Source organism: Anopheles ziemanni, chromosome 2 (assembly GCF_943734765.1).
Source record: "Anopheles ziemanni chromosome 2, idAnoZiCoDA_A2_x.2, whole genome shotgun sequence".
Classification (NCBI taxonomy): Eukaryota; Metazoa; Arthropoda; class Insecta; order Diptera; family Culicidae; genus Anopheles; species Anopheles ziemanni.
The window spans coordinates 38,965,112-38,992,334 of record NC_080705.1 but is presented as its reverse complement, the minus strand read 5'-3'; the positions used below and the strand labels follow the sequence as shown (position 1 = coordinate 38,992,334).

At 51.5% G+C, this 27,223-nt stretch overlaps 1 protein-coding gene across 1 annotated transcript in view; it reads right to left on the bottom strand.

The window, feature by feature from the left end:
* Positions 1 to 27,223, bottom strand: part of LOC131282754 (uncharacterized) — a 125,736-nt gene that overhangs the window by 19,821 nt on the left and 78,692 nt on the right. The window contains exons 20-55 of the mRNA XM_058312292.1: positions 26,284 to 26,502; positions 25,810 to 25,992; positions 25,202 to 25,693; positions 21,779 to 25,114; positions 21,187 to 21,513; positions 20,723 to 21,040; positions 20,158 to 20,484; positions 18,981 to 19,301; positions 18,564 to 18,878; positions 18,145 to 18,468; positions 17,750 to 18,073; positions 17,302 to 17,616; positions 16,854 to 17,174; positions 15,963 to 16,292; positions 15,540 to 15,851; positions 14,986 to 15,309; positions 13,903 to 14,859; positions 12,846 to 13,811; positions 11,225 to 11,545; positions 10,667 to 10,978; positions 9,580 to 10,590; positions 8,846 to 9,496; positions 8,288 to 8,599; positions 7,879 to 8,211; positions 7,201 to 7,812; positions 6,467 to 7,117; positions 5,909 to 6,220; positions 4,822 to 5,832; positions 4,088 to 4,738; positions 3,530 to 3,841; positions 3,121 to 3,453; positions 2,443 to 3,054; positions 1,709 to 2,359; positions 1,151 to 1,462; positions 742 to 1,074; positions 64 to 675 (exon numbers count right to left, since the gene is read on the bottom strand). Coding sequence (XP_058168275.1) covers positions 64 to 675; positions 742 to 1,074; positions 1,151 to 1,462; positions 1,709 to 2,359; positions 2,443 to 3,054; positions 3,121 to 3,453; positions 3,530 to 3,841; positions 4,088 to 4,738; positions 4,822 to 5,832; positions 5,909 to 6,220; positions 6,467 to 7,117; positions 7,201 to 7,812; positions 7,879 to 8,211; positions 8,288 to 8,599; positions 8,846 to 9,496; positions 9,580 to 10,590; positions 10,667 to 10,978; positions 11,225 to 11,545; positions 12,846 to 13,811; positions 13,903 to 14,859; positions 14,986 to 15,309; positions 15,540 to 15,851; positions 15,963 to 16,292; positions 16,854 to 17,174; positions 17,302 to 17,616; positions 17,750 to 18,073; positions 18,145 to 18,468; positions 18,564 to 18,878; positions 18,981 to 19,301; positions 20,158 to 20,484; positions 20,723 to 21,040; positions 21,187 to 21,513; positions 21,779 to 25,114; positions 25,202 to 25,693; positions 25,810 to 25,992; positions 26,284 to 26,502 — 19,353 coding nt within the window. The remainder of the gene's footprint in view (positions 1 to 63; positions 676 to 741; positions 1,075 to 1,150; positions 1,463 to 1,708; positions 2,360 to 2,442; positions 3,055 to 3,120; positions 3,454 to 3,529; positions 3,842 to 4,087; positions 4,739 to 4,821; positions 5,833 to 5,908; positions 6,221 to 6,466; positions 7,118 to 7,200; positions 7,813 to 7,878; positions 8,212 to 8,287; positions 8,600 to 8,845; positions 9,497 to 9,579; positions 10,591 to 10,666; positions 10,979 to 11,224; positions 11,546 to 12,845; positions 13,812 to 13,902; positions 14,860 to 14,985; positions 15,310 to 15,539; positions 15,852 to 15,962; positions 16,293 to 16,853; positions 17,175 to 17,301; positions 17,617 to 17,749; positions 18,074 to 18,144; positions 18,469 to 18,563; positions 18,879 to 18,980; positions 19,302 to 20,157; positions 20,485 to 20,722; positions 21,041 to 21,186; positions 21,514 to 21,778; positions 25,115 to 25,201; positions 25,694 to 25,809; positions 25,993 to 26,283; positions 26,503 to 27,223) is intronic.

The following is a 27,223-nucleotide window of genomic DNA, read 5'->3' as shown; positions in this document are numbered from 1 at the left end:
TGTAAAGAGACGATCGTGAGTAACAAAACTCAGGAACAAAAAACAAGAAGGGAAGAAACATACTCATTTGCTGACAACGAACGAAGGGGTCACCCGTGAACCTTTCTGGGCAGCTGCATATCGGGTTGTGATTGATAACTGAACATCTAGCTCCCACTCCGCATGTTCCAGGGCAAGGATCCCTACATTTTTGGTTTGAACAAGCCTGGTTCTGAGGGCATTCAGCACTCACAACACACTCTGGTCGACAAGTCGGAGGACTTCCTAAGAATCCAGGCACGCAAGAGCACACGGCCTGTCCGTTGATTTCGCGACATTGGCTATTCGGTCCGCACGGCGATGGACTGCACGGATTCGTCACGACTGGCGTTTGCTGTGGACGACACTGCACAAATGCGTTTCCGGCCATCCCATCAGGGCATCGGCACATCGGAATGTGATTGATCACCTCGCATAACGCATCTTGTCCACATGTACCCGGGCAAGGATCGACACATTTGCTACGAATACAGGCCCTATCCCGAGCGCAGTCTGAGTTCAAGACGCACTCTGGCCTGCAGCCTCGGTATGGATCGCCTTGATATTCTGGCAAACATGTGCAAATACCGTCCTGACACTGAGCATTCGCTCCACATGGCGATGGATTGCAGGGATCATCGTTGACCGGTTCAGGTGCTGTTGGATGAAGGGACCAAGTTATCAAGAGATCTGGGACACAACCGATCGTGGGGGGATTCTTACGTGGTGGAGGCATAGGTCGACAACTGGTGAAGGGATCTCCAGTATATCCTTCTTCGCAAGAGCATATAGGAGTGTGGTTGATCACGTTGCATCTTGCGTTGATACCACACGATCCAGGACAAGGGTCTCGACACTTCTCGTTCATGCAAGCCTGGTTACTTGGACACTCCGCGTTGATCGAACACTCAGGTCGACAATTTGGCGGAGCTCCAATATAATTGGCCAAACATGAGCAAGAGGGACTTCCATTGATATCTCGACATTGAGAATTTGGACCACACGGAGAAGGGAAGCATGGATTCCTGGGAGCGATAGGCATATCTTGAACCGGAGCTATAGTGGAAAAGAGTAGAGACACAGCGGAGTTGAAGATCGGCACGAAGGATTGAGTCAAGCGGAAAGGCCTTACGTGGTATGGGGTAACATCTTGTGAACGGATCGCCAGTGAATCCTGATTGACACGAGCAGATGGGACTGTGGTTGTTGACGTTGCATCTTGCATTGGTGCCACACGTTCCTGGACACGGGTCAACACACTTCTGGTTGACACATGCCTTGTCCAAGGCGCATTCCGAGCTCACTACACACTCCGGACGACATCCTGGAGGCGAGCCTACATAGGTTGGCAGACACGAACAAACGGCCTGTCCATTCACCTCTCGACATTGGCTGTTCGGACCACAGGGACTCGGTTGGCAAGGATTAACATACTCTTGCACCGCTGTAGACAATGGGAAAGACAGGGTGTGTTTCAGAATGTGGGGGGTAACATAACAGGTGGCGAAAAGCAAGAGCACTGGGAAGGGATTTGCGAAGTCGTACTCGTCATAGCGTCATTGTTTGTTTGGGGAGTTTCGTCAAAGAGTCTTAGTGAAGGCAAGTCACGGGCAGATATTCTAAGTAACTAAGCTCAGTCGAATGAAGCAAGAACTAAGCACGCATCAGGCATAAGAGTTGAGATTCTTACGTTCTCTCTGTTGAATGTCACAATATCGGAATGGATCTCCTTCATATCCAGGGAAACAGGTACACGAGGGCAAGTGATTGACGACTTGACAGTCAGCGTTCTGACCGCAGGTGCCAGGACAAGGATCCTGACACTTGTTTCTCACACATGCCCTGTTTGACGGACAATCCGAATTGAGCACACACTCTGGACGGCATCCTTCGTAAGGGTTTCCAAAGTGATCCTCAACGCATGTACATGCTCCAGCACCGTTTTGTTCCCTGCACTGAGCGTTGGCGCCACATGGGTTGGGTATGCAAGGTGTCGTCTGATCTTTGGGCGTATCTTGTTGGAATGGTACGCACTGCGTGAACGGATCTCCTGTGTATCCAACAGCGCAAATACACATGGGTGTATGACTAACAACCCTGCATTCGGCATTGGCTCCACAGGCCCCAGGACACGGATCTTGACACTTTTGGCGTATGCAAGCCAAGTTATTAGAACAATCGGAATTGCTGATACATTCCGGTCGGCAATTAGGCGGAGCACCTATCATACCCTCCACGCATGTACAAGATGGCGAATCGCCTACTGCACGGCATTGGGCGTTCGGCCCACAAGGAGACGGTTGGCATGGATTGGTAGGAGTCATTTGTACAGGCGGCTCGACTGAAAGTGATCAAGAACGTTGTAAAGAGACGATCGTGAGTAACAAAACTCAGGAACAAAAAACAAGAAGGGAAGAAACATACTCATTTGCTGACAACGAACGAAGGGGTCACCCGTGAACCTTTCTGGGCAGCTGCATATCGGGTTGTGATTGATAACTGAACATCTAGCTCCCACTCCGCATGTTCCAGGGCAAGGATCCCTACATTTTTGGTTTGAACAAGCCTGGTTCTGAGGGCATTCAGCACTCACAACACACTCTGGTCGACAAGTCGGAGGACTTCCTAAGAATCCAGGCACGCAAGAGCACACGGCCTGTCCGTTGATTTCGCGACATTGGCTATTCGGTCCGCACGGCGATGGACTGCACGGATTCGTCACGACTGGCGTTTGCTGTGGACGACACTGCACAAATGCGTTTCCGGCCATCCCATCAGGGCATCGGCACATCGGAATGTGATTGATCACCTCGCATAACGCATCTTGTCCACATGTACCCGGGCAAGGATCGACACATTTGCTACGAATACAGGCCCTATCCCGAGCGCAGTCTGAGTTCAAGACGCACTCTGGCCTGCAGCCTCGGTATGGATCGCCTTGATATTCTGGCAAACATGTGCAAATACCGTCCTGACACTGAGCATTCGCTCCACATGGCGATGGATTGCAGGGATCATCGTTGACCGGTTCAGGTGCTGTTGGATGAAGGGACCAAGTTATCAAGAGATCTGGGACATAACCGATCGTGGGGGGATTCTTACGTGGTGGAGGCATAGGTCGACAACTGGTGAAGGGATCTCCAGTATATCCTTCTTCGCAAGAGCATATAGGAGTGTGGTTGATCACGTTGCATCTTGCGTTGATACCACACGATCCAGGACAAGGGTCTCGACACTTCTCGTTCATGCAAGCCTGGTTACTTGGACACTCCGCGTTGATCGAACACTCAGGTCGACAATTTGGCGGAGCTCCAATATAATTGGCCAAACATGAGCAAGAGGGACTTCCATTGATATCTCGACATTGAGAATTTGGACCACACGGAGAAGGGAAGCATGGATTCCTGGGAGCGATAGGCATATCTTGAACCGGAGCTATAGTGGAAAAGAGTAGAGACACAGCGGAGTTGAAGATCGGCACGAAGGATTGAGTCAAGCGGAAAGGCCTTACGTGGTATGGGGTAACATCTTGTGAACGGATCGCCAGTGAATCCTGATTGACACGAGCAGATGGGACTGTGGTTGTTGACGTTGCATCTTGCATTGGTGCCACACGTTCCTGGACACGGGTCAACACACTTCTGGTTGACACATGCCTTGTCCAAGGCGCATTCCGAGCTCACTACACACTCCGGACGACATCCTGGAGGCGAGCCTACATAGGTTGGCAGACACGAACAAACGGCCTGTCCATTCACCTCTCGGCATTGGCTGTTCGGACCACAGGGACTCGGTTGGCAAGGATTAACGTACTCTTGCACCGCTGTAGACAAGGGGAAAGACAGGGTGTGTTTCAGAATGTGGGGGGTAACATAACACGTGGCGAAAAGCAAGGGCAATGGGAAGGGATTTGCGAAGTCGTACTCGTCATAGCGTCATTGTTTGTTTGGGGAGTTTCGTCAAAGAGTCTTAGTGAAGGCAAGTCACGGGCAGATATTCTAAGTAACTAAGCTCAGTCGAATGAAGCAAGAACTAAGCACGCATCAGGCATAAGAGTTGAGATTCTTACGTTCTCTCTGTTGAATGTCACAATATCGGAATGGATCTCCTTCATATCCAGGGAAACAGGTACACGAGGGCAAGTGATTGACGACTTGACAGTCAGCGTTCTGACCGCAGGTGCCAGGACAAGGATCCTGACACTTGTTTCTCACACATGCCCTGTTTGACGGACAATCCGAATTGAGCACACATTCTGGACGGCATCCTTCGTAAGGGTTTCCAAAGTGATCCTCAATACATGTACATGCTCCAGCACCGTTTTGTTCCCTGCACCGAGCGTTGGCGCCACATGGGTTGGGTATGCAAGGAGTCGTCTGATCTTTGGGCGTATCTTGTTGGAATGGTACGCACTGCGTGAACGGATCTCCTGTGTATCCAACAGCGCAAATACACATGGGTGTATGACTAACAACCCTGCATTCGGCATTGGCTCCACAGGCCCCAGGACACGGATCTTGACACTTTTGGCGTATGCAAGCCAAGTTATTAGAACAATCGGAATTGCTGATACATTCCGGTCGGCAATTAGGCGGAGCACCTATCATACCCTCCACGCATGTACAAGATGGCGAATCGCCTACTGCACGGCATTGGGCGTTCGGCCCACAAGGAGACGGTTGGCATGGATTGGTAGGAGTCATTTGTACAGGCGGCTCGACTGAAAGTGATCAAGAACGTTGTAAAGAGACGATCGTGAGTAACAAAACTCAGGAACAAAAAACAAGAAGGGAAGAAACATACTCATTTGCTGACAACGAACGAAGGGGTCACCCGTGAACCTTTCTGGGCAGCTGCATATCGGGTTGTGATTGATAACTGAACATCTAGCTCCCACTCCGCATGTTCCAGGGCAAGGATCCCTACATTTTTGGTTTGAACAAGCCTGGTTCTGAGGGCATTCAGCACTCACAACACACTCTGGTCGACAAGTCGGAGGACTTCCTAAGAATCCAGGCACGCAAGAGCACACGGCCTGTCCGTTGATTTCGCGACATTGACTATTCGGTCCGCACGGCGATGGACTGCACGGATTCGTCACGACTGGCGTTTGCTGTGGACGACACTGCACAAATGCGTTTCCGGCCATCCCATCAGGGCATCGGCACATCGGAATGTGATTGATCACCTCGCATAACGCATCTTGTCCACATGTACCCGGGCAAGGATCGACACATTTGCTACGAATACAGGCCCTATCCCGAGCGCAGTCTGAGTTCAAGACGCACTCTGGCCTGCAGCCTCGGTATGGATCGCCTTGATATTCTGGCAAACATGTGCAAATACCGTCCTGACACTGAGCATTCGCTCCACATGGCGATGGATTGCAGGGATCATCGTTGACCGGTTCAGGTGCTGTTGGATGAAGGGACCAAGTTATCAAGAGATCTGGGACACAACCGATCGTGGGGGGATTCTTACGTGGTGGAGGCATAGGTCGACAACTGGTGAAGGGATCTCCAGTATATCCTTCTTCGCAAGAGCATATAGGAGTGTGGTTGATCACGTTGCATCTTGCGTTGATACCACACGATCCAGGACAAGGGTCTCGACACTTCTCGTTCATGCAAGCCTGGTTACTTGGACACTCCGCGTTGATCGAACACTCAGGTCGACAATTTGGCGGAGCTCCAATATAATTGGCCAAACATGAGCAAGAGGGACTTCCATTGATATCTCGACATTGAGAATTTGGACCACACGGAGAAGGGAAGCATGGATTCCTGGGAGCGATAGGCATATCTTGAACCGGAGCTATAGTGGAAAAGAGTAGAGACACAGCGGAGTTGAAGATCGGCACGAAGGATTGAGTCAAGCGGAAAGGCCTTACGTGGTATGGGGTAACATCTTGTGAACGGATCGCCAGTGAATCCTGATTGACACGAGCAGATGGGACTGTGGTTGTTGACGTTGCATCTTGCATTGGTGCCACACGTTCCTGGACACGGGTCAACACACTTCTGGTTGACACATGCCTTGTCCAAGGCGCATTCCGAGCTCACTACACACTCCGGACGACATCCTGGAGGCGAGCCTACATAGGTTGGCAGACACGAACAAACGGCCTGTCCATTCACCTCTCGACATTGGCTGTTCGGACCACAGGGACTCGGTTGGCAAGGATTAACATACTCTTGCACCGCTGTAGACAATGGGAAAGACAGGGTGTGTTTCAGAATGTGGGCGGTAACATAACAGGTGGCGAAAAGCAAGAGCACTGGGAAGGGATTTGCGAAGTCGTACTCGTCATAGCGTCATTGTTTGTTTGGGGAGTTTCGTCAAAGAGTCTTAGTGAAGGCAAGTCACGGGCAGATATTCTAAGTAACTAAGCTCAGTCGAATGAAGCAAGAACTAAGCACGCATCAGGCATAAGAGTTGAGATTCTTACGTTCTCTCTGTTGAATGTCACAATATCGGAATGGATCTCCTTCATATCCAGGGAAACAGGTACACGAGGGCAAGTGATTGACGACTTGACAGTCAGCGTTCTGACCGCAGGTGCCAGGACAAGGATCCTGACACTTGTTTCTCACACATGCCCTGTTTGACGGACAATCCGAATTGAGCACACACTCTGGACGGCATCCTTCGTAAGGGTTTCCAAAGTGATCCTCAATACATGTACATGCTCCAGCACCGTTTTGTTCCCTGCACTGAGCGTTGGCGCCACATGGGTTGGGTATGCAAGGTGTCGTCTGATCTTTGGGCGTATCTTGTTGGAATGGTACGCACTGCGTGAACGGATCTCCTGTGTATCCAACAGCGCAAATACACATGGGTGTATGACTAACAACCCTGCATTCGGCATTGGCTCCACAGGCCCCAGGACACGGATCTTGACACTTTTGGCGTATGCAAGCCAAGTTATTAGAACAATCGGAATTGCTGATACATTCCGGTCGGCAATTAGGCGGAGCACCTATCATACCCTCCACGCATGTACAAGATGGCGAATCGCCTACTGCACGGCATTGGGCGTTCGGCCCACAAGGAGACGGTTGGCATGGATTGGTAGGAGTCATTTGTACAGGCGGCTCGACTGAAAGTGATCAAGAACGTTGTAAAGAGACGATCGTGAGTAACAAAACTCAGGAACAAAAAACAAGAAGGGAAGAAACATACTCATTTGCTGACAACGAACGAAGGGGTCACCCGTGAACCTTTCTGGGCAGCTGCATATCGGGTTGTGATTGATAACTGAACATCTAGCTCCCACTCCGCATGTTCCAGGGCAAGGATCCCTACATTTTTGGTTTGAACAAGCCTGGTTCTGAGGGCATTCAGCACTCACAACACACTCTGGTCGACAAGTCGGAGGACTTCCTAAGAATCCAGGCACGCAAGAGCACACGGCCTGTCCGTTGATTTCGCGACATTGGCTATTCGGTCCGCACGGCGATGGACTGCACGGATTCGTCACGACTGGCGTTTGCTGTGGACGACACTGCACAAATGCGTTTCCGGCCATCCCATCCGGGCATCGGCACATCGGAATGTGATTGATCACCTCGCATAACGCATCTTGTCCACATGTACCCGGGCAAGGATCGACACATTTGCTACGAATACAGGCCCTATCCCGAGCGCAGTCTGAGTTCAAGACGCACTCTGGCCTGCAGCCTCGGTATGGATCGCCTTGATATTCTGGCAAACATGTGCAAATACCGTCCTGACACTGAGCATTCGCTCCACATGGCGATGGATTGCAGGGATCATCGTTGACCGGTTCAGGTGCTGTTGGATGAAGGGACCAAGTTATCAAGAGATCTGGGACACAACCGATCGTGGGGGGATTCTTACGTGGTGGAGGCATAGGTCGACAACTGGTGAAGGGATCTCCAGTATATCCTTCTTCGCAAGAGCATATAGGAGTGTGGTTGATCACGTTGCATCTTGCGTTGATACCACACGATCCAGGACAAGGGTCTCGACACTTCTCGTTCATGCAAGCCTGGTTACTTGGACACTCCGCGTTGATCGAACACTCAGGTCGACAATTTGGCGGAGCTCCAATATAATTGGCCAAACATGAGCAAGAGGGACTTCCATTGATATCTCGACATTGAGAGTTTGGACCGCATGGGGAAGGAGCACATGGGTTCCTGGGAGCGATAGGCATCTCTTGAACCGGAGCTATAGTGGAAAAGAGTAGAGACACAGCGGAGTTGAAGATCGGCACGAAGGATTGAGTCAAGCGGAAAGGCCTTACGTGGTATGGGGTAACATCTTGTGAACGGATCGCCAGTGAATCCTGATTGACACGAGCAGATGGGACTGTGGTTGTTGACGTTGCATCTTGCATTGGTGCCACACGTTCCTGGACACGGGTCAACACACTTCTGGTTGACACATGCCTTGTCCAAGGCGCATTCCGAGCTCACTACACACTCCGGACGACATCCTGGAGGCGAGCCTACATAGGTTGGCAGACACGAACAAACGGCCTGTCCATTCACCTCTCGGCATTGGCTGTTCGGACCACAGGGACTCGGTTGGCAAGGATTAACGTACTCTTGCACCGCTGTAGACAAGGGGAAAGACAGGGTGTGTTTCAGAATGTGGGGGGTAACATAACAGGTGGCGAAAAGCAAGGGCACTGGGAAGGGATTTGCGAAGTCGTACTCGTCATAGCGTCATTGTTTGTTTGGGGAGTTTCGTCAAAGAGTCTTAGTGAAGGCAAGTCACGGGCAGATATTCTAAGTAACTAAGCTCAGTCGAATGAAGCAAGAACTAAGCACGCATCAGGCATAAGAGTTGAGATTCTTACGTTCTCTCTGTTGAATGTCACAATATCGGAATGGATCTCCTTCATATCCAGGGAAACAGGTACACGAGGGCAAGTGATTGACGACTTGACAGTCAGCGTTCTGACCGCAGGTGCCAGGACAAGGATCCTGACACTTGTTTCTCACACATGCCCTGTTTGACGGACAATCCGAATTGAGCACACACTCTGGACGGCATCCTTCGTAAGGGTTTCCAAAGTGATCCTCAATACATGTACATGCTCCAGCACCGTTTTGTTCCCTGCACTGAGCGTTGGCGCCACATGGGTTGGGTATGCAAGGTGTCGTCTGACCTTTGGGCGTATCTTGTTGGAATGGTACGCACTGCGTGAACGGATCTCCTGTGTATCCAACAGCGCAAATACACATGGGTGTATGACTAACAACCCTGCATTCGGCATTGGCTCCACAGGCCCCAGGACACGGATCTTGACACTTTTGGCGTATGCAAGCCAAGTTATTAGAACAATCGGAATTGCTGATACATTCCGGTCGGCAATTAGGCGGAGCACCTATCATACCCTCCACGCATGTACAAGATGGCGAATCGCCTACTGCACGGCATTGGGCGTTCGGCCCACAAGGAGACGGTTGGCATGGATTGGTAGGAGTCATTTGTACAGGCGGCTCGACTGAAAGTGATCAAGAACGTTGTAAAGAGACGATCGTGAGTAACAAAACTCAGGAACAAAAAACAAGAAAGGATGAAACATACTCATTTGCTGACAACGAACGAAGGGGTCACCCGTGAACCTTTCTGGGCAGCTGCATATCGGGTTGTGATTGATAACTGAACATCTAGCTCCCACTCCGCATGTTCCAGGGCAAGGATCCCTACATTTTTGGTTTGAACAAGCCTGGTTCTGAGGGCATTCAGCACTCACAACACACTCTGGTCGACAAGTCGGAGGACTTCCTAAGAATCCAGGCACGCAAGAGCACACGGCCTGTCCGTTGATTTCGCGACATTGGCTATTCGGTCCGCACGGCGATGGACTGCACGGATTCGTCACGACTGGCGTTTGCTGTGGACGACACTGCACAAATGCGTTTCCGGCCATCCCATCCGGGCATCGGCACATCGGAATGTGATTGATCACCTCGCATAACGCATCTTGTCCACATGTACCCGGGCAAGGATCGACACATTTGCTACGAATACAGGCCCTATCCCGAGCGCAGTCCGAGTTCAAGACGCACTCTGGTCTGCATCCTCGGTAAGGATCTCCTTGATATTCGGGAAGACATGTGCAAATACCGTCCTGACACTGAGCATTCGCTCCACATGGCGATGGATTGCAGGGATCATCGTTGACCGGTTCAGGTGCTGTTGGATGAAGGGACCAAGTTATCAAGAGATCTGGGACACAACCGATCGTGGGGGGATTCTTACGTGGTGGAGGCATAGGTCGACAACTGGTGAAGGGATCTCCAGTATATCCTTCTTCGCAAGAGCATATAGGAGTGTGGTTGATCACGTTGCATCTTGCGTTGATACCACACGATCCAAGACAAGGGTCTCGACACTTCTCGTTCATGCAAGCCTGGTTACTTGGACACTCCGCGTTGATCGAACACTCAGGTCGACAATTTGGCGGAGCTCCAATATAATTGGCCAAACATGAGCAAGAGGGACTTCCATTGATATCTCGACATTGAGAATTTGGACCACACGGAGAAGGGAAGCATGGATTCCTGGGAGCGATAGGCATATCTTGAACCGGAGCTATAGTGGAAAAGAGTAGAGACACAGCGGAGTTGAAGATCGGCACGAAGGATTGAGTCAAGCGGAAAGGCCTTACGTGGTATGGGGTAACATCTTGTGAACGGATCGCCAGTGAATCCTGATTGACACGAGCAGATGGGACTGTGGTTGTTGACGTTGCATCTTGCATTGGTGCCACACGTTCCTGGACACGGGTCAACACACTTCTGGTTGACACATGCCTTGTCCAAGGCGCATTCCGAGCTCACTACACACTCCGGACGACATCCTGGAGGCGAGCCTACATAGGTTGGCAGACACGAACAAACGGCCTGTCCATTCACCTCTCGGCATTGGCTGTTCGGACCACAGGGACTCGGTTGGCAAGGATTAACGTACTCTTGCACCGCTGTAGACAAGGGGAAAGACAGGGTGTGTTTCAGAATGTGGGGGGTAACATAACAGGTGGCGAAAAGCAAGGGCACTGGGAAGGGATTTGCGAAGTCGTACTCGTCATAGCGTCATTGTTTGTTTGGGGAGTTTCGTCAAAGAGTCTTAGTGAAGGCAAGTCACGGGCAGATATTCTAAGTAACTAAGCTCAGTCGAATGAAGCAAGAACTAAGCACGCATCAGGCATAAGAGTTGAGATTCTTACGTTCTCTCTGTTGAATGTCACAATATCGGAATGGATCTCCTTCATATCCAGGGAAACAGGTACACGAGGGCAAGTGATTGACGACTTGACAGTCAGCGTTCTGACCGCAGGTGCCAGGACAAGGATCCTGACACTTGTTTCTCACACATGCCCTGTTTGACGGACAATCCGAATTGAGCACACACTCTGGACGGCATCCTTCGTAAGGGTTTCCAAAGTGATCCTCAATACATGTACATGCTCCAGCACCGTTTTGTTCCCTGCACCGGGCGTTGGCACCGCATGGACTCGGGTCGCAAGGAGACAGTACTGGTGTATCCTCTGTAAGGTTCAAACAGGGAAAAAGTCGGTACGAGATTCTATTGCAACTGTACATGCTGCTTATAAGGTGGATGTATTGTGCAAGCTGTTTGTGAAGCGGGTATCCTTAACCTTGACCTCTGTATTGCGACTACGTTTGAACGATAAATATTTGCTGAAGCGGACAACTGAACGAAGCGAGTGTTTTCCCAATTGCATAGTTTGTGTTTGCGTTTTTCGTTGTCGATATTTTTGTGATATATTGGGCAAGAGTTGGCTGCGTGCGTGACTAAAGGTGGAGAATTCCAAAACTTACCTTCTTGAATTCTCATTGAATGAAGCGTACCAAGCATAAAGCCCCAAGCTTAAATTTATTTTTGCCGTAATATATGTCTAAGGGTATAATTTGGGAACTTTTTTTAAAGTATAAAGTTTCTTGAAATAGCCTGAGGAAACTTTTTAAATGTGCTTGGTTTTGAAACCTACTGAATGTTACGCACAAAAAGCATTACTTTCCAAATTCCAAATCAAAAATTATTTGACAGCGGGCGTGGACAATGGGATTTTAAATTAATATGTTTATTCTCAACGTTGTCTTAATTTGTTTCGAACAATAGTGTATAGTTTTTAATTGGATAAAGAATCATCTGAAAGATCAAGCTGATACATAGCATGCCAAAAATAAAGTAATGAGATTCTATTTGAAAAGTTCCCAAATCATTCCATAAATACACGAATATATTGTGTATTGAAAAACAACATTCATTTTAACACCAATTAGGCAGATAGCTGTTTCTTTTTCCTAGCAAAGCATTTAATGATGCTTGAAAGAAGCAAATCAACATGTTGCTGCTTGGATACATATGGTTGCATCATGCTTAAGCAAGCAGTCCATTTTATGTCAACTCGAAAAAGCCATGAACATTTTCTTCAGAATTCACTCGTAATGATTGTTTTGTTGTGTAATGTTTTAACACAAACACATTTGTCTAAAATCATGTTATAACGAATAGAGTTCATCCGAAAATCGATTATATCCATAGTCACTGCTAATGGCATGCCTATGAATTCAAACTTATTCAAATGGATTGAAAGCAAAAACCTAACCATGTTTTTAATGCCACCTAAAATTAAAGTAGATGCCATAGATGGAACCAAATAAAACTGAGGTTATACGACGTTACAAATCGTACATTGATATGAAGCTTTAAAAAGAAAATTTTGTTTGCACCACTAATAAGAAAATACGTTGTTATGTCGTATAACCTCGGTTGAATCTTCATAATGTTTTCTTAAAAGCAGAAATATTAAAAGTACTCACCAATGACAGGCTGACAACCGGTGAACGGATCTCCAGTGAATCCAACGTCACAGCTACAGCTTGGTGTGTGTCGTGATACAGAGCATTTCGCGTTGAGACCGCATGAGCCTGGGCATGGATCGGTACACTTTTGCCTAATGCACGCTTGGTTGTCGGCACACTCAGTGCTTAAAATGCACTCTGGACGACAACTTGGTGGTGACCCGATGTATCCTGGCAAGCAGGAACAAGCTTCCCGATTGCCAACAACTTTGCACTCTGCGTTCGGTCCACATGGCGAAGGAGTGCACAATGCTCGCGGTGTTTCGGTCGTTGACACTGGGACAACTTCTTTATAGCACCGGGTAAACGGATCGCCTGTGAATCCTGGCGCACAGCTGCAGATCGGATTGTGGTTGATGATATTGCAGTTGGCATTCTGTCCACACGCCCCCGGGCAGGGGTCGATGCACTTGAAGTTAACGCAAGCACGTTGTGCTTCGCAGTCGTTGTTCTGCTGGCACTCCGGTCGGCAGTTCGGCGGGCTACCGACCATATCTGGTTGGCATTTGCATACGGCCACACCGTTTTGGATGCGGCAAATACTGTTCGGTCCACACGTGAACTTATTGCACACGGGTGGAGCCGGCGTGACTGGTTCGGCCAAGCGAAGCTCGCAGCGTACGAACGGATCTCCTACCATACCCTCCGGGCAGATGCAGGTTGGCACATGGTTTTGAATTTCACATACAGCCTGCGTTCCGCAAGCACCAGGACACGGATCGACACACTTGTACTGCACGCAAGCCAATTTATCGGAGCAGTCGGAGTTAACGTCGCACTCGCGTCTGCATCCGGAGAACACATCGTATGGATTACCTTCGTAACCAGCCAAACAGTAGCAGGCTCCAGCATTGTTTCGCTCGCGACATTCTGCGTTTGGTCCGCACGGTGAAGGTGTGCACGGCGTCAAGCGTTCAGTGGTAGCTATGATAAATAAGTTAGAATAAGATAAGAAATAAACATAATTCTCAATGCAAACGGGTGCAGTGATCGACAATCGACGGTGAGTACTTACGAGGCAAAATACGGCTGCACTGTTCCAACGGATTTCCTTCAAAACCGTCATCGCAGGTACAGATTGGCTTGTGGTTGATCACTCGACACACAGCATTCTGTCCACATCCGGCGGCACACGGGTCAACGCAGCGTTCGTTCTGGCAAGCCAAGTTACTTGAACATTCTGCATCTCTCGTGCACTCCGGACGACAGTTTGGCGGCCTGCCAATATAATTCGGTGCACACGAGCACGCCGGTTGACCGCCGACGGCACGACAGTTTGCATTCGGGCCGCAGGGTGAAGGTACGCATGGGTTCAATGGAGGAATATCCTTCTGCTCTTCCTTTTTCACACACTGTATAAATGGATCGCCCGTGAAGCCCGGCGGACAGCTACAGATAGGATTGTGGTTCACAACCTGGCAGCGCGCCTCCGTGCCGCACGTTCCTGGACACGGATCAATGCACTTTTTATTGAGGCATGCCCGGTCCTGGCTGCATTCCGAGCTGACCACGCACTCCGGTCGACACATGGGCGGCGTACCGATGTATCCTGCCAGGCAGGAGCACACCGGATGGCCATTGATTTCCCGACACTGACTGTTGGGTCCACAGGGGGACGGTTGACAGCCCGGTGTTTTCGGTCGTTCCGTTACGATCTCCTGCAGGGTGCAGGTGCTGCTCGGATCACCAGTGTATCCCTCCAGACAGTAGCATACCGGACCGTGGTTCTGCACCACGCACTCGGCATTGAGGCCACACACTCCTGGGCACGGATCGCGACACTTGTTGTTCACGCACGCCTTCGACTTGTCGCAGTCAGTATTCTGCACGCATTCCGGGCGGCAACCTGTGTACGGGTCGCCGAAGTACTCCGGCATGCATGTACACGAACCGGCTCCGTTTCGCTCCTTGCATACCGCGTTGGCGCCACACGGCGACGGGTTGCACGGGTTGACTGGTTCGATGTCGCGTACTAGAATGGATTGTATAAAGCATTAAATTAATTGACAATAAACAACGTCAACGACACCTGTTGAAGGATGCTGAAATGACAATGTGAGTGAACATCAGGATAGGGAGGTACAGGAAGGATGCTTACTGGTCGTTATTTCTGTACAAACGGAGAACGGATCACCGGTAAATCCTGTCTCACACTCGCAGATCGGATTGTGCTTCACAACTGTACAACGTGCGTTAATACCACAAGAGCCCACACAGGGATTAGTACACCGTTCATTTACACAAGCCTGCGTGGCGGGACACTCGGCATTGAGCATGCACTCTGGACGGCAGTTTGGTGCTCGGCCGACGTAGTTGGGCAGACAAGAGCATGCAGGCGTCGTCCCGATGGCTCGGCAGACGGAGTTTGGCCCACAGGGTGACGGTATGCACGGATCAACCGGATCTTGCACCACTGGAGCTTCTACGCAAGAGACGGTGCATAGGAGATGGAGAGCAAGAAAGCGATAAAGCGAAAGATACAGTATGCGCAGAGCGAGAAAGCAGAAACGGGACGGGGTTTCAAATTCGAAGAAGAGAGAAAAAACACGAGTGAGAATCTGGGCCAATAAAAGCCACCATGCGACACATCGCGTGTTGGCAAAGCAACGAGCACCCAAAAAAGGGTTGAATAAAAAACGGGCAGCTGCTTACTTTCCACGGGCACGCAGCGGACAAACGGATCTCCGGTGAAGCCGAGCGAGCAGCTGCAGATCGGATTGTGATTCACCACCTGACAGCGAGCGTTCTGGCCACAGGTTCCCGGGCACGGATCGGTACACTTCTGCCCGATGCAAGCCTTATCAAGTGCGCACTCGGAGCTGACAACGCATTCCGGCCGACAGTTCGGCGGTGTGCCGATAAAGCCAGCCAAACAGGTGCAAACGGCGTGGCCGTTCGCTTCCCTGCAAATGCTATTCGCTCCGCACGGCGACGGTGAACAAGGATTGATCGGTTCATTTTGCTCTAGAAAGGTCATTCGTGAAAGAAAGTAGAAAGTTGTCCAGGGTGAGCATTCGGGAGGATAAAAACCGCTGGCAGGTGTGTTCAATTGTGAAAAATTGAAACCGTCCTTACTGGGTTGCTCTTCAGGTCGACACTGCGTGAACGGATCGCCAGTGTAGCCGGGACGGCATGCACAGCTCGGCGAATGGTTCACCACATAACATTCGGCATCGATGCCGCACACACCCGGGCACGGATCGGCACACTTATTGTTCACGCAAGCCCGTACGCGCGGACAATCGCTATTGGTGACACACTCTGGCCGGCAGCCGCTGTACGGATCGCCAAAGTAATCCGGCAGGCAAGTGCATGACCCGGCACCGTTCCTTTCCTTACAAACGGCGTTCGAGCCGCAGGGCGATGGATTGCACGGATCTTGCGGTTCTTCGCGAACAGGTGTTACTACAAGGAAAGAGATAGTTTACATAGTAGGTAACCCATGCACCAAACACACAGATAATGTACACATACATTTACAATTACTTACAATCAGTTTACATGTTGCCTTAAAAGACTATCTATTTTACATAGAGTACAAACATACATACTGCTCCATCCTGATTGTTAATGCGAGTAACAAAACGGTAACTGTTTTGGAAGGTGTTGTGCAAAACAATTTAAGAAGAGAAGTTTTGTTTCGATCCACATTAACCTTCAGAATGGAAGCAATAATGCCACGAGATAACGGGTCACCGACGTTAATTGCGAAACAAGATGAATCGTTTCCGTTTTGCAGGACTTTTCCTCGGGTTCGCAAACAACCGTGACTCGCTATTTTTCACAGCTACGTTCATGCACACACATACTTAGGAGCTACATTTTATCTACACATATACAAGGGAGAACCGTGGAAAACGCAACCGGTACACCCTGTCTCGTTGGGCAACGGAATGATCTACGATTTTCCACCATTCTCGACGCATAGTAAGAATAGATAGTAGGAAGAGATAGAAGAAATCTTACAAGGAATAACTGTACATCCGGAAAAGGGATCTCCTGTGTATCCAGTCTGGCAGGAGCAGGTAGGAGAGTGTTCGATCACCCGACACACGGCGTTCGGGCCGCACGAGCCCGGACACGGGTCGGCGCACCGCTCGTTGACGCACGCCAGATTGCCGGCGCACTCCGCATTGATCGTGCACTCCGGGCGGCAGTTCGGGGCGCGCCCAACGTAGTTGGGCAGGCACGAGCACGCGGGCACGTTACCGACCGCTCGACACTGCGAGTTCGGTCCGCACGGCGACGGAAGGCACGGGTTCGTAGGTTCAGCTAGGACTACTTGCTCTAGAGGCGGAGGTGGTAACGACGAAAAAGGGAGAAAACGGTGTTACTCATGACGTTTGCAAGAAGTTTCCAGGTGTACGCAAGCGGCGAGAGATCAAAGCAATAGCGAACGAGGAGCGGAGCTTACTTTCTTCCGGAACGCAACGTTCGAACGGATCGCCTGTGAAGCCGGATGGGCAGCTACAGATGGGATTGTGGTTGACCACCTGGCAGCGGGCGTTGAAACCGCACGTTCCCGGGCACGGGTCCACGCACTTCTGCCGGACGCACGCCTTGTCCAGGGAGCAATCAGAGCTAATTGTACACTCTGGACGGCAGGCCGGTGGCGTACCGATGTAGTTGCTCTGACACGAGCAGACAGCATGGTCGTTCACGTTCCGACACTCGCTGTACGGACCGCAGGGCGACGGACGACACGGATCGATGGGCGTATGCTCGATTTCTAAAACGCGCGCACACACACACGGGTGGACACAGAAATGGGAATGGGTAAAGGAACAAGCCGTTAGAAAAGCTCAGTGCTCAGAACGAGGATAGTGAGGCTCGGGGAGGCCTTCACCAAACAAAAAACCTACGTTTCGGTATCTCCCGGCAAGCCTGCGACGGATTCCCGGTGTATCCCGGCAGACAGGAGCAGGAGGGCGAATGGTTCATGACGAAGCACTCCGCATTGATGCCGCACATGCCCGGGCACGGATCAACGCACTTGTTGTTCAAGCACGCCCGCGTCTTCGGGCAGTCCGAGCTGAGCATGCACTCCGGCCGGCACTCGTGGTACGGATCACCGAAGTAGTCCTTCACGCACGTGCACGAACCGGCATTATTGCGCACGTTGCACTCAGCATTGACGCCACACGGCGACGGATTGCACGGATCCACTATTTCCGGCTCCCGGTAGACTGTTCAAAGGCAAATGGCAGAGTTAGAAATTCGCACATCAATCGCAATTCCGGCGCTCGAAAGCTCTTACTTATGGTTAGACTGCACGAGGTGTATGGATCACCGTCGTATCCGTCAACGCAGCGACAGCTGGGCTGGTGGTTCTGCACGCTGCAAAGCGCGTTCGAACCACAGGATCCTGGACAGGGATCGCCACATCGCTCGTTGATGCAAGCCTTCATAGGGGTGCACTGCGAGTTGGATGTACATTCGGGGCGACAGTTTGGCGCTCGCCCGACATAGTTCGGCAAACAAGAGCAGGCAGCCGTATGGCCCACTGCTTTACATTGCGAATTTGGACCGCACGGGGAGGGTGTACAGGGATCGGCGGGTGTTTCCTGCACGACTGGGCGACCTAAGGCGGAATTCAGTTGAAGCAAAACAAACGGCAAACTATTAGAACCCCACGACGATAGAAAACGCCGCAAAACGACGGACGAACTCTCTTACGTTCTTCTGAAATACAGCGCACGAAGGGATCCCCGGTAAAACCAGCCTGACAACTGCAGATCGGATTGTGGTTAACGACCTGGCAGCGTGCGTTAAAGCCGCACGTTCCCGGGCACGGGTCGGTACACTTGGTTCGAACGCAAGCCTTATCTAGCGGACATTCCGAACTGACCACACACTCCGGTCGGCAGTTGGGCGGTGACCCGATGTAGTCCTGCCGGCAGGTGCACACGGCATGCCCGTTAATCTCCCGACAAACGCTGTTCGGTCCACAGGGGGACGGTTGGCATGGTTGCCGTACTGGTTCGTCCCGAACTGCCCATTGTTACCATTCAAGTGAAACAAACAACAGAGGAGAAAGATTTTGCGAGTTAGAAATTGTACAAGGCTAGCCGCGCTTGGTCGCTGGTTCCTTACTTTCTGGCTGCGGTCTACACTCGGTGAACGGATTGCCAACGTAGCCGGCAACGCAGACGCAGCTAGGCGAGTGATTCACGACGTGGCACTCCGCATTGGAGCCACAGGTGCCCGGGCATGGATCCTGACATTTGTTATTGATGCATGAGCGCGTACGCGGGCAGTCACTGTTCATGACGCACTCGGGTCGGCAGCCCACGTACGGATCGCCGAAGTACTCCGGGACGCATGTGCACGATCCGGCCCCGTTTCGCTCCTTGCACAGTGCATTCGCACCGCACGGGCTCGGATTGCACGGCATGGGCGTTTCGTCCTCAATAACTGGAAGGCAATGGAGGTTTTCGTACACGGTTTAGATAGTTCCAGCGAGCGGCAATATTAGTTTGTTGAAAGCATCATTTCCAAATAGCAAATTATAACTAGTTTTAAATGTCATAATTGTTTTTCAAATGGTGTTGTGTCGGTAAGTTAATCACTAGCGAATTCCCATCGCAAGGATGCCGGTGTGTTGAGCATGTGTATAAGAAGCACCGTTATGTGTAAGCTTGGCTTGCTGACGGATTACTTGCCATTGTGCCTATAAGCAATTTATTGAAGTAAGACCTGAGTGCAAAGACAAAGGCCTCACTATTGAGTATTGATTGAAACCAATGGGATGATAAACGTTTTAATGCAATCTTTCACTTGCTTAAATGCAGCGATTGATTAATGTGACAATGCATTTCGCTGGATGGATTGTCTTCAGCTTGTAAAGCTGAAAGCTGAAAGCGATCAGTTGTTAAAGTGTACCACTCGTGGATTGATATTTCATGTTCGAGGGTGTATCTTGTGTGTGTGTGTGCCTGTTGTGCAACTCCCAGGATTGTTTAAACGAAGCATTTTCGTGTACTGTGTTTCCATTGAAATTGTGCGTGTAGATTCAAAGCTTGACCATTAATTGTCTGTACCCATTCGTGCAGAATATGCTGCTGGTCAATTTGTTATGGATGCAATTGTAAAATGCAATCACGATTGGTGATATTTGAACGCTGAGGTACTGGCAACACCTCTGAAGCGACGAAGAAGCTATTGTGGAAGCGTTTGCCGGTTAGTGGACAACGAACGCTGTCCGTTGGCATGACCAAATGTTACCGCTAGCGAGAAGCGATTCGGCAAAAAGTGTGCTTTCGGGGCTTACTCAGCAAGAAACTGCAGCCAGCGAATGGATCTCCGGTGTAGCCGGGAGTGCAACTGCACAGTGGCTTGTGTGCCACCACGGTGCAGTCCGTGTTGGCACCACACGATCCGTGGCAGGGATTGCGACACTTTTCGTTGATGCACGCCAGGTTCATCGGACACTCCGAGTCAACCGTGCACTCCGGCCTACAGGATGGCGGGCGACCGACGTAGTTGGGCAAGCACGAGCAAACAGCCCGGTTGTTGTTGTGGACCTTGCACAGCGAGTTCACACCGCACGGTGACGGATCGCACGGATTGCGGTACTCCTCCTCCAGCAGCGGTTGTTCTATACAAGGCGGATCGATCGCAAGACGTTCGCAGGGTGGAAAAGAGAATTTTTAGCTATTTTTTTCCATTTGGGACGGCGACGACCGAATGCAGCAGCATATTGCAGCACTAAGCTTAAGGCAGATCAATGGGGGAGGAGGTTTTATCAAGGAGGGTTTTTTCGTATGCTTGGCGTAGCGGTGGTCATAGCAAATGGCGGTCGTCGCAGGACAGAAAAAAACAAAGCAATTTCTTACTTGGCTCCGGTGAGCACTGAACAAACGGATCCCCAATGAACCCGGGATTGCAGCTGCAGATCGGATTGTGGTTGACAACGCGGCACCGGGCATTAAAGCCGCAGGTGCCCGGGCAAGGATCCACGCACCGCTGGTTGAGACACGTTCGGTCGCGCGGACATTCGGCGTTAATCAGACACTCCGGTCGACAGTTGGGCGGAACGCCAGAACAGCTGATCTGACACGAGCAGACCGGATGATTGTCCAGCACTCGGCAGATACTGTACGGACCGCACGGAGACGGTGAGCAAGGATCGAGCGGATGGCGTGCGGGCGGATCTAACGACAGCCATTGTAGGACGGGCACGGACGGAGCAGTAATATACAATACAGTAGAGGAAAGAAGTTTGCCACACGTGCAAAGGTGAAGAGAGTGATTAGTGAAAGTGATTCCAATGAAACCGGAAAGGGATAGAGTGTCTTACTTTCTACCGCGTACGGACGGCAAGCCTGTGATGGATTGCCGGTATAACCAGGACTACAGCTACATACAGGTGAGTGGTTATGCACACGACATTCGCTGTTCGGCCCGCACGTGCCAAGGCATGCATCGACGCAGCGCATATTGACACACGCCTTGGTCGACGGGCACTCCGAGCTTTGTACACACTCCGGTCGGCAGTTGACGTACGGATCGCCGAAATAATTGGGCACACAGGTGCACGAGCCGGCCCCGTTGCGCTCCTGACAGACCGCATTCGATCCGCAGGGCGACGGGTTGCACGGGTCAATTATTTCGTCCTGTCTAATCTCTACAAAAACGTACGGTAATTACATGGATTGAGAGGAATATACGGATTAAACAGATGGTAAGTTTGGTTTTCTTCGACTCTGTTTTGTTATTTCTGTCATCGAGTCGGTCGACCGGTGTCTTGTATTGGTCGAGCGGTCGATGGCAGGAGGAATGCTGTTAGGTTACCGAACACACAGAAGAACGGCCCGGTTGCCGTCCTTCCGGAAGCGGGGATATAATACGATGAGAGCACTGTGACACTCCATGGGCTGGAGGGTACTTACCCAACTGGTTGCAACCACTGTACGGATCGCCCTCGTAATCATCGTTACAGTAGCACTCTGGCCGATGGTTCCGGGCGACACACTGTGCGTTGTAACCACACGAGCCTACGCAGGGATCGCGACACTTCTGGTTGAAACACGCCCGGTTCGACGGACAATCCTGGTCGGTTTCGCACTCCGGTCGGCAGTTTGGCGGCGCACCGAGCATTCCGACAGCACACGTGCACACGGCACGGTCGTCGATCTCCCGGCACTCCGAGTAGGCACCGCACGGGCTGGGTTGACACGGATGGACCGGTTCAACCGGTTTCGGGTAGCACTGTTCGAACGGATTGCCGATCATGTCGCGCAAGCAACTGCAGAACGGCTTGTGGTTGATAACCTGACACTGTGCGTTCAAACCGCACAGTCCCGGGCACGGATCCTTGCACTTCAGATTGATGCAGCTCTTGTCGTGCGGACACTCTTCGTTGCTGGAACACTCGGGTCGGCAGGCTGGCGGTGTGCCACGGTATCCCTCGGCGCAGGAGCACGTCGGTCGTCCGGCGACCACTCGGCACACACTGTTCGATGGGCAGGCGGCACACGGGTCCTTCGGTGCAACCGGTTGAGGCACCTCACGCCGGCAGCCCCGGAACGGGTCACCAACGAAACCACGGCTACACTCGCACACCGGTATATGATTCGCTACCGTACACTCCGCGTTCGTACCACACACGCCCGGGCACGGGTCGCGGCAGTGTTGGTTGACGCAAGCCGTGTGACTCGGGCAGTCCGAATTGAGCACACACTCCGGCCGACAGCCGGTATTGTACGGATCACCCAAGTACGGCGATATGCACGAGCACTTGGGCGCTCCATTATGCTCGCTGCAGACGGCATTTTCCGCGCACGGATTCGGATAGCAGACGTCCTTCCGCGGGATATCCTTCGGCACTGCCGAGCAACCGATGAACGCATCACCTTCGAAGCCCGTCCGACAGCTACAGAACGCCGACTGCGCCACGACGTGACAATCAGCGTTGGGACCGCAGGCGTTCGCGCACGGATTTTGACACTTCTCGTTAATGCACGCCTTATCCTGGGGACACTCCGAGCTGAGCACGCACTCCGGTCGGCAAGCGGGTGGCGAACCGATAAAATTCGGCTGACACGAACACACTGGCCGACGGCTGCGCACCTGACAGATCGAGTTTGGTCCACAGGGCGATGGGTCGCACGGGTTGCGCTGCTCCGGTGGCGGTTCGTTTTGTCTTGCTTCGCATATGACGAATGGATCACCCTGTTGGCTGGGTCCGCAGCTGCAAATCGGATTGTGGTTCAGCACCTCGCAGCGCGCTCCAACGCCACACGTTCCTGGGCACGGATCAGCACACTTCAGATTGATACAAGCCTTGTTCTGGGGACATTCAGCGTTGATCATACATTCTGCCTGACAAGCGGGCGGTACGCCACGGTAACCTGGCAGACACGAGCAAATCGCATATCCGTCCGGCGTCGTACGGCACTTGCTGTTCGGTCCGCATGGATTCGGATCACAGGGTGTGCTATCGATGGGCTGATAGGTACGCTCCGTGCACGCAACCAGAGCATCTCCGGTGTGCGTCGGTGCACAGTAGCATATCGGTAAATGGTTCACCACCTTGCACTGGGCATTTACGCCGCACGCATCGACGCATGGGTCAACGCAGCGTGAATTTACGCAAGCCTTGCTGATCGGGCAGTCCGTGTTGACGACGCACTCGGGCCGGCAGCCAACCAATGGATCCCCGTAGTAGTTCTTCTTACAAACGCACGCCAGGACACCATTCTGTTGCTTGCATTGAGTGTTCGCTCCGCAGCGAATGCTGGCGCAGGTTTCTCGTGGGCTTTCCCGTGGCATACACTGTTCGTATGGATTTCCTTGCATGTTCTCTGGACAGTAGCACACTGGTCGGTGTCGTTCGACGGTGCACAGTGCACCGTAGCCACACGATCCCGGACACGGGTCTTGACATTGCGATTGTAAACAAGCCATATTGAACGGACAATCCGTGTTCAGCACGCACTGTGGTCGACAGCGTGGGTTCTGGACGGCGTCCGGTGCAACGCACGGGTCGCACAGAGCCACATCGTTTCCGTAAATCGAACACACCTCACCCGGTCCGCACGGATCCGACGAACACGGCTGACGCGTCATGTTTCTATCCTCCGGTATCGGCACACACTGCACAAACGCATCCCCAGTGTAACCCGACGGGCACTTGCACATGGGTGTGTGATAGTTGACGCTACACTCCGCGTTCACACCGCACACCGTTCCCAGGGCGCATGGTGAGACGCACTTATGGTTGATACACGACTTATCTGGCGTACAGTCTGAGTTTATGTCGCACTCTGGCTTGCAGCCCTTGCGGGGATCTCCCTGGTAGTTCGTCAAGCACTTGCATACTGGGCGCTTGTTGCGCATCGAGCACACGGCGTTCGCACCGCACGGGCTCGGATTGCAGGCATCCTTGGGCCGTTCGTCCAAACTGTAGCACTGGATGGCGGGATTTCCCGTAAGTCCGGCGTCGCAAAAACAGACCGGGTGGTGTTTCTCCACCCGACAGTGTGCACCTCCACCGCACGATCCAGGACACGGATCAGAGCATCGCAGCCCGATACAGGCCCGATCCTCGGCACACTGGTCATCGGTAAGACATTCGAAGGCGTGGCATCCGGTGGTAGTTGGATCCCCGCTCAAACCCGGCGGACAACGACATCCCGGCGAACCATCTGGTAGCAGAACGCATTCAGCACCCGGTCCGCATGGATTTGGTTCACACACCGACCGAGGCTGCTCGACGCATCCACCGTACGGATCACCGATGTAGCCCGACTTGCAGTAGCACTGCTCACGGCCTTCCGCCACATAACAGTCAGCGTTCGTTCCACACGGTCCCGGTTGGCATAGCTCCGGTGTCATGACTGGCTCGAAGCAGCTCTTGTACGGATTACCGATCATTGATTCCGGACAGTAACATACAGGGTTTCGCGACGCATCGCACACCGCACCGAAGCCGCAAGGATTTGGATCGCATGGTGTCGACGGTTCCACGCATCCCCGGATGGTGTTCGGGCTTTCGATGTATCCCGGCACGCAGGTACATTTGGCGTAACCGTTGCTCAGTATCGTGCATTGCGTGTTTGGACCGCACGGCGAAGGTATGCAGGGATTCTGTGGCAGCGTACATGGCGTCTGCGGTGGATTTCCCTCGAATTCCGGCAAGCAGAAGCACGTGGCTTTTCCATTGATTTTGCGACATCCCGAGTTCGGACCGCACGGATTGGGAGTGCACTCGTCGCCTTCAGGAACTGAACAAAGGGAGAAAAGAAATGGTATAAATAGGGAGGCAATGTGAGCAATTGATCGGTTTCCGCCGACAAACGGTGTTCACTTACTGCAATTCTTGAACGGATTGCCGGTCAAGCCGCGTGGACAGAAGCACACCGGGCTACCGTTGTCGATCTCGCACATGGCATTCACGCCGCACGGGTTCGGATCGCACGGGTTGGTCGGTGGGCTGCATCCGGTGCGAGCATCGCCTCCATACCCTGGCGGGCACCGGCAGACGGCTTTGTGTCGCTTGACGTCGCACATTGCGTTCGGTCCGCACTGGCACGGCGAAGCGCAGCGTCCACTGATGCACGCCTCGTTGTCACCGCACTGGCGATCCGACAGGCAACCGTGGTGCTGCTCACACTCGATGTAGGCGTTTCCGGTGTAACCGGCCCGACAGCGACAATCGATGCCATGGTTGACGGCGTAGCAGTCCGCATTGTCGCCGCAGGAATCGCTCTGGCACGGATTGATGCACACGCGGTTCAGACGATCGCAAAGCTTATCCGGCGGACAGTCTTCGTTGTACTGACAGACCGAGCCAAGCGTATTCACTGGAAAGTTAACTTCTTGTCAGTTTCAACTCGTCTATATTTAGTTACACAAATTAATGGCTTGTCGATGATGGACACAACCACAGTGACCAACAACGTCGCCGGTTCTATCCTACCTGGTAAACATTGCACAAAACCATTGCCGTGGTAGCCGTCAATGCAGCTACAATCGGTACCATGGTTGGTGTTGATGCAAACTGCGTTCGCCGCGCAAGGATTCTTAAGATCGCACGGCCTTTGGCACACGTTTCCAACACAGGCTTCCGTCAGTGAACATTCGTTGTTTGTGGTGCATTGAACTGAGGTTGGTGCAGAAAAACATGGAAAGAAAGTGGATTTGCATCGTGGTGAATGTGCGAAGTATGTACAAGACTTACAACACGCGTGTTTGAAAAACACTAACGAAGTGATCTTAAAACTAAGACGATGGTGTACAAAAACAGGAACTTAAAGTAATGGGAGTTTAACCATTTGAATTATAGTTGACATTTAATTGTGGGATTTATGAAATATATGGTTTTGATTTTTTTATAAATTTAATTTGATTAAAAAGCGTAAAAGCCATTGGTAATTAGGTGGTTATAGCTTACTTGACTGCAGCACGGTGCACTTGATTGTTGGATTACCCTCGTGCCCCGGAGGACACGTGCAGATTGGTCGGTGCATTTTGGCCTGACATGTGGCCGTTTCAGCGCATACTCCGTCGAATAAGCAGGGGTTTTCACACAAACCCATGTAGCAAACCTCCGCATCCAAGCAATCATTGTCGGATTGACAAGGTTCAGGTATTTTCGGGGATCCTGGTGGCTCTGTATTAGTTGGTAATGATTAACGAAAGCATTGATTAGCTCATGGCATGTTGATAAGCGTGGATAAGTCAAACGGATTGGAAAAAAGGTGGAATAAGTAAAAAAAATTAAAAGATAAAAAAGAAAGAGCATTGAAGTAGTAGTAGTAGTAAGAAGCTAGGATTAGAAATAAAGAAAAGCGAGTCTGGATAAACTGAATTGAAGGTGGGTACAGAACATAAATAGAAAACACACAGTATGTACAGTGGGAACGGGAGAGACTGAAAGATTGGTTCATGGAAATATAAACAGTAAGAACAAGAAAGACTTGCTGGGGATTGTGTTGGTAGCTGATAATACCTCTTGCACAGGGAGTGTTAGGGAGGAGGTTGGTAGAGTTACAAAGCACGAAACATCGTGACTTTACACAAATTTCATTCTCAGTGCACTCGCTTGTGGATTGGCAGGCTTTGTTGGCAGGTAGCATTGTTGAATTAGATTGCGGTTCGCGAGAATAGGTAGGAGTAGTGCCTGTTCCATCCGTTGTGTAGCTATCAGCTTCCGATTTCGTAGGAACTGTTGCTTCCGATCTTTCACCCGATAAATTGTAAGATGTCACCGTTTTGTGAAAGGGAATAGGATATGTGGTAGGATGGGTCGACTGAGAGTCATGAGAAATTGTTGTCGTTTCAATTGTCTTGGTAACAGTCTTGTCATAAGGGTCACGTGTTACATACGAAGT